This window comes from Cynocephalus volans, chromosome 12 (assembly GCF_027409185.1).
Source record: "Cynocephalus volans isolate mCynVol1 chromosome 12, mCynVol1.pri, whole genome shotgun sequence".
Lineage (NCBI taxonomy): Eukaryota > Metazoa > Chordata > Mammalia > Dermoptera > Cynocephalidae > Cynocephalus > Cynocephalus volans.
The window spans coordinates 52,279,588-52,286,751 of NC_084471.1; the positions used below are offsets into that span (position 1 = coordinate 52,279,588).

The 7,164-nt window shown below is 39.7% G+C and overlaps 1 protein-coding gene across 1 annotated transcript in view; it reads right to left on the reverse strand.

The window, feature by feature from the left end:
- NUP107 (nucleoporin 107) overlaps positions 1 to 4,121 on the reverse strand; it is a 44,247-nt gene extending 40,126 nt beyond the window's left edge. The window contains exons 1-4 of the mRNA XM_063075554.1: positions 4,042 to 4,121; positions 2,191 to 2,282; positions 1,421 to 1,507; positions 651 to 766 (exon numbers count right to left, since the gene is read on the reverse strand). Of these exons, the coding sequence (XP_062931624.1) occupies positions 651 to 766; positions 1,421 to 1,507; positions 2,191 to 2,282; positions 4,042 to 4,049 (303 nt within the window). The 5' untranslated portion in view covers positions 4,050 to 4,121. The remainder of the gene's footprint in view (positions 1 to 650; positions 767 to 1,420; positions 1,508 to 2,190; positions 2,283 to 4,041) is intronic.
- Positions 4,122 to 7,164: the final 3,043 nt, after the last annotated feature.

The following is a 7,164-nucleotide window of genomic DNA, read 5'->3' on the forward strand; positions in this document are numbered from 1 at the left end:
CTTTTAAAACAAACACAGAGGCAAAGATAGAGGAATCATTTTTATCACGTTTTTGGAATTAAATGTGCCATAAAACTCTACTACTCCAACAAAACTTTTCTGTTTCCTTCTTCTCAGACAATTCTTTCCTTCTCTACAGGGTACTTTTAACACCTAGGTGAAGTCATTCTGCCATAGCTTATATAACATTTCTTCTATGATTTTCAATACTGAACCATAGCGATTCCTAAAAAGCATCTGATCTACTTCTTCAAAATTTTCTCTTTTATCCCCTTTAATGCATTGTCTCTCTTCCTTATGCCATTCATCTATCCCCCTTGGCTTCCTGCAAGAGAAATGCTTCAAAACAGGGCTCAGCTTTTACAGCCATCAGCAACCAATCACAGAATGTATTTCTTCTGATCAGCAAACTGCCAGATGAAAACATTTTATCTGCATCTAAATGTTGCTAGTGTCACTGTTTCTACCTGTAACATGAAATGCTTAATGTTTTCAGTTTTTTGAATGCCCAACCAATTATTTCAATCCCCATTACATAAAGTTACTTTTACAATGAATATTATTACTTCAATTTTCGTTAAAAGGCTTTTAAGCTGAATATCATACTTTCATTAAAAGGGAGACATTTTCAGCCTTATTTTTCTACATACCATAGACAGATTTCCCAAGATCCCTGAAGACTGTGTAAGCCGGGGAGAACGCCCTCCTGTTCCAAAAATGCAGGAAACATCTGGCTGCCTTAGTAAGCTTCGGTTCTGTGGAGTAACTAGTCAGTAAAAAGAACCCAAGGTGCATAATCATTGATCATCAAAACAAAGCAAGCAATCCAACAATAAATAAATAATTTTTCAGTTTTCAATTGTTTAGAATCTAACCAAATAAATACATTAAATTTTAAAAATTCCTTGATACAATGATTTAACTTATTTTTTCTAAATTTGAACTTTCGGTACTACTAAGCTTATCAGGAAAAATTTTACTGCAAATACAGACACTTTCATTATAACATAACTGAGCAGTTAAAAAATACACTAATGAGTCAATGGATTCTTCATATTCTAATGCTATAAAACATACTGAGGCAGTATAGTATAGAGGTCAATGGCTTTGGGTTAAACAGACCATTGTTTGGACCCTAGTTCTATTATTTACATACTTATTATCCATATTAATTAACTTCTCTAAGTCTCACTTTCAGTTTTGGTAAAATAGAGTTTTGGTAAAACGATATCTATGTCACAGTTACTGTGTATTTATGTAGAGTGCCTTGCTAATGGTAAGAGTTCAACAAATAACTGCTATCATTACTATTTGTGCTTAATTATTGTTATTGCAACCAAACACATTTATTGTGTGTACAATAAATGTTAGCTGTTATAATTATTGTTATTATTAAACGATTTAAAAGAAAAAATCTTACAAGCCTGTCGAAATGAGCTGGGAGTTCGAGGGATAACCTGGTTTCTTGGTGTAGTATTACCAAAATTTTCATCTTGGGATGCCTGAACTGTAGGAAGTTAAGAAAAGTTTTCCGTGTAGAAAAGAGATTATTAATTAGAATTAACCATATTTTTACTACAAAAATTTGTGATACATTTTTCAAAAACAAGGTATTTTGGGCCGGCCCGTGGCTCACTCGGGAGAGTGCGGTGCTGATAACACCAAGGCCCTGGGTTCGGATCCCATATACGGATGGCCGGTTCACTCACTGGTTGAGTGTGGTGCTGACAACACCAAGTCAAGGGTTAAGATCCCCTTACCGGTCAAAAAAAAAAAAAAAAAAAAAAAAAAAAAAAACAAGGTATTTTATGGATACCATTTTTTCTATGCAATGAATGAGTAAATACTTCCCTCTGCCATTTAAACTCTTTGATGTCAGTCTTAGGTAACTACACATTGAACTAAGAGTTCTCAGTCAGATTTCAAATTTTAAAAAAATCTATCTCAGCAGAAGCTAACCACAATATGATAGCAGTAAAATGAAACATCCTGTTTTCAGGGAAACATAAATCTTAATTTCACTGAATTTCAGCATTATGTTTACCAAATAATATATCTGTGGAGTGATACAAACTAATCTCTACAGCATTTTGTTATAGCTAATATTTAATACCACTCATAAAAAGAAAATTCTGTATCACTGATTCCAAATATGGTGCAATTTTATGATGCTTAAAATGCAAAGGATACTTAAAACTCTTTTTTGAGCACTCTGTTTCCGTGCAGTCCGTGTCACCTCTGCCTCCCGGATCACAGGGGATGACATCTCTCCAAAGCCACTCCTAAAATAGTATAATCAAGCTCAAGTAAATGAAATGAGAAAGTAGCATTTGCAAAGAACTTAATCATCATGATTGAAGCAAAAGACCCTGAGTCAGTCAAGATAGAGGTCACTCTGGTAGCCAAGTCTTAGACATTTTTGCCAGGAAAGCTCTCCCAGCTCCAAATCCTGCTTATCCCTCACAATCCCACTCCTATATTACTTGCAAAAAGTCTTCTTTGACTTTCTAGCACTTACTATGTTATATGCTCCTAGGGAATTATTTCAACACTTGGAATCTATTATTTTAACACTGTTTTAGATAACTGCTTCGTGAAGGTAAATCTTCTTTCTCCTGTTGGACTGAGTTCCCTAATTGAAGGAACTTTCTCTTAAAAGATCTTCCGAAGTTTTCAAAATACTTCAGACTATGGGTACTACCAAAAAAAAAAAATCTGTTGTTTGAGCTGGTGAGATGGGAGGGTAAGTAAAAGAATTTTAGTCAACTGGAGAGAAATGATCCTTCAAGTTATTTCTCCCCAGGGTACACTAAGGGTTTCTCCTATCCTACCACTATTGTCATCACAATGCTCCAGTTGTCTCCCGTCATTCTGACTAAAAGGTCTACAAATTAAATTGTGTGGATTACAGACCTGTGTTTTAAGACAAAAATCTGTATGCTTTTCCTCCACCTAAAACCTTCAGATGGCTCTCTCTGACCTACAGAATCAAGTTCAAATTTCCTACTTGAATTTACAATGTAATCCCAGCTTAGGGTTTCAGTCTTATATTCAGCCTCCACACAAACATATACTTCATGTGACCATTCAGCTACACAAAACATACACTTTTAAAATATCCTCACAACCTTGGAACATGTTTCTTTCACAGAGGCCTACATATGCCCACTTGTCCACTTGGTGAACACCTATTTACTCCTCAAACAACCTCACGAAGACTGGGAGACTCGCAGCTCCAGATAAGCAACTTGCCTCTTTTATTTATTAGTTCCTTAACTTTGACCAAGTTCTTTAACTTCTTTCAGCCTCAGTGTTATCTATGAAAAAAGGATGATAGTACTCATCCTCACAGGATTGTTCTGAAGATTAAATACATTAATAATAAATTTAAAACGTTTAGCACAGTAGCAGTCCCATAGCAAGGTACTCAATGTTTTTAGTGCTAATAATGTACTATTTTTATTCAAAGACCAGCTAGAAAGTTACCTGCTTTGAGAGGTGTTCTTTATAGCTCTCGGGACAGAGAGACTAACCTCTTATCACTCTACACCGCTTGGTTGTCTCCTCTACTACACAACGAATTCCCCGAGGCCAAGGACCTCGACCAACTCATTTTTTTTTTGTCGCAGGTGGCTAGCACAGTGCCCAGATCATAGGAGGAACTCAATAACTATCTGACGCCGGAATTTATAATCAGAAGTCTGGGCTAAGATGCCAGTACCATCCCTGGCTTTGTGATCTCGGCATCTCCAATGCCGGGCCGCCCCCTAACCCGCCCACCCCAGGAGCTAACAATTTTGTTATGTGAAAGCGCCGAACAGATCGATTAGCCGCGGTGAGAATGTAGGGGATTATCATTATCCGTATACTAAGCGGCCTTTCTTCCATCAATTGCCGGATCTCCCAGCCCTGTAAAGCAGTCCTAGGGACAGCTCCCGGGACCTCCTGGCTTTCTCTCGTACTCTGATTTCATCTCTTTCATTCCACCCAACAAGGAAGAGGGACAAGTCTCCGGGCTCAGCCGTCACCACCAGAACTGACCTGTCCATGGCTACAACTTCGTCCACCTGGAACCTTGCAAGCTCGGTTCCAGCTCAACCACCGCGTTTCAGCCTTCCCGCTCTCCGGAAGCAAACCCTTCGACCCGGAAACATGCCCTCGCTAAGTCAGCCCTGGCGAGAGAGGGTGAGGAAAAAGAAACAACATTCCCATCTGGCGCATGCGCGACTTCCGCCTACAGGTGCAGGCCTGGTAGGCGCAGGCGCGAAAGTTTGCCGGCGTGCAAAGGTGCTGGGCGGGGCGGGGCGGGGCAGGACTAGGGCGGCGCCTGGCCGCGGTAACCCGAACGTGCTGCAGCTACCTTGCCTGATCGGCATTTGTGGTGGTGGTTCAGGTACCTGGTTATCGGACTCGGAAACATTAAGCGTATTGATAGTTTGGAAAAAAATACCAGTCATTTCCTGGTATTCTCTGTCATAAAGAGCCTGTACTTGGAACTCTACCCCACACCTCGAGGGTCCTTGTCTCAGTGCACTCGCCTCTGTCTGAATTGTGGTGTAATCCCCTGTAGATCTTTACATTGTTTTCATAATTGCTATTTGTCCTTGACTTAGTATTTTCCCCATTAAGGAGAAAAGGATCACCTGTCTTAAAAAGTTGAAAAGCAACATAAAATGTGATGGTATTGCCCTTCTATTTCAAAGAGCCATCTAGGCAAAAAGTAGTATATTCTAGCCTTAAAGGAATCAGTCGATTTTTTTTTTTTTCCAATTTGAAAGCAGTGACTGTTAACTGATGAGATTACAGAAATAATGGTAGACACCCTACTTTGCCCATCTAAGCCTATAGATATGGTCTTCCCTGTTGCTAGCATTGGTGGTCTTTTTCTTCATTCCACCAGTGTGTTACTGAATAAGGCTCTTGGGCCCCAAAGTCATAGAAATGAATAATGTACCCAGCAGTAAATCGAGCAATGCTTTATTAAAAGAGGAGATAGACATGCATAAAGGGGTAGCCATGGAAAAGCTAAACCCCTGAGTGGAGCTGCTCAGGGTCTTTTATGAGGAAAGGAGCTAAGGGGTGCAGGCCAGCATCACTGGACGTGGTCCATTCTGTTCCTAGTTGCATCATGAGCACATGCTTAGTTAAGGCTTTGGTCCTTGCGCCTGCTCAGTAGGTCCAAGATGGTGACGGTATTCATTATCCTCACCCTAGGACGGTCGTTGTAGTGGTCACCTTGAAGCTTTGTGCGCATGTGGGAATTCCTAAAGGGGTCTTAAGGTTAATCTGTAACTTAATTTTTACAATTGTAGTAAAACAAGCCTTGCAGAGGGGTTTTGCAACTCAGTGAGTTGTCCCCTCTTAGTTTATTTGATCAGGGCTGGCCATAGGGTAATCATGTGCCCTGGGGGATCTCATGACTGAGAAATGGAAAAGTAACAAAGTGTCCTCTGCAGGGAAAATGGAATCAGTTTGGTTCACAGGCCTAGCCTTATTCTGTCTGAAGTGGAGAAAATAATATGAAGGATCACAAAAAGTTGCTTGCTTTTTTGAAGGGTTTTCCAACAGTATAGGGCTCATGAATCAGGTGGTACCATGCTTACCAAGAGATAACAGCAATCAGCACATTTACTGATTTCAGGTTCATGTACCCCCATGCAGTATATGGTTCCACAATCCTCAGCTTGTTAACTGAAGCCTTGTCGAGTTAAACAAAGGTGCGATTGAAGATCTGGTAAAAGCAGAGAAACTGCAAAATCCTTCAGACCTTTGGACCCACAACACTGATATCTCTTTGCTGATGACAAATGACAATTTGGGTTCCACAGGTACACAGAAATTGCCAGTTTTTCTTGCCATCCTAGTCATTTGAATCTCAATTCTGTACGTCTGCCTATATTCCTGTGGTAGTGCTTAGCCTTTTCATAGCTACAGCTTCCTCCTTGCTTTTCAAAGCATTTTCGGCAAATTTCTTACTCAGGCACTCGATCTTTAGCTCTGTGAAATTTCTTCACTCTTTTTTAACGGTTTCTGGCACAGCAGGAACCTTCTTTTTCTTCTCTTTAATACTCTCCAAGGTTCAAGCTAGAAAAGAGGAAATCAGTCAAAGTTTTGCCTTAGGCATTTATGTTCAGCTCTAATTCTGGGAAATGTTGTTCTCAGGAAGACCTCTTCATAGCTTATTCACTCTGAAAAATATGGCATTTTGAAAAAACATGGCTTTAGGCTCCTTTTAGGTTCAAACTCCACGTGTATGCAGATTTCTCATCCATAGAATGGAGATGACAATGCCTTTATCACAGAGTTGTTGTGAGAATCGAAAATGAGAAGTTGGATGTACACTGTACATAGTAGTCATCAAAATGTTAATTTTATCCTCCTTCAATAACCCTCTTGAAGAGGTACACCATGGTGCTTTCTCATTCTCCTCACCTCCTAGTTTTTCTGTACAAAGTGCACTTATTCTCATGGAAACTGAAATGGGGTCCTAATGATCTTTGTCAGTGCCAGGAATTATTCCAATTTGAATGCCAAGTTTATTCAAAATGTGAGCCTGTGGTTTAGGTTCTTGCCTTGTGTCACTTGGCAATTGAATCCCTGTGTGTTTTATTCATATAATGTACCTGAAGTGATTGACCATAGGCACACGATAAAAAAGAAGAGCAGTTTGGGGCAAAGGATCAGCCCTCTGTTCAGTTTATATGCAAAGAGAGAAAACTTGTTGGAAAGTGCACTGGGTTTTACTTTTGACACATTTAATTAGTAGGCATGAATACCATACTGCCCCCAAATATTTCAAAATATAGTCATTTGATTATATTAAAACTGTGTGGAATAAACATCTTGTGTGGTGTATATTGTATACATGGTAGCTTTATGTTTAGGATTCTTGATTGCAATGACAGAAATTCTCTATGCCTAACTTAAACGAAAGGAAATTTACTGGAAGCATATCAGAAGCTCACAGAATTGTTAAGAAACTAGAGACAAGGCCTGGGAAAGCACAGGTCCTCAGGAGCTAAAGGCCAGGAAGCAGTCATACCAAAGACGCTCAAACCTGAACTGTCTGACCTGGAGCACCCTTCACCTCCCTTTCCCCAACAGCTGAGGAAATCAAATTTCATTACTTTTCTCCCCCTCCCCAACCTTTTGTTTTGAAAAATT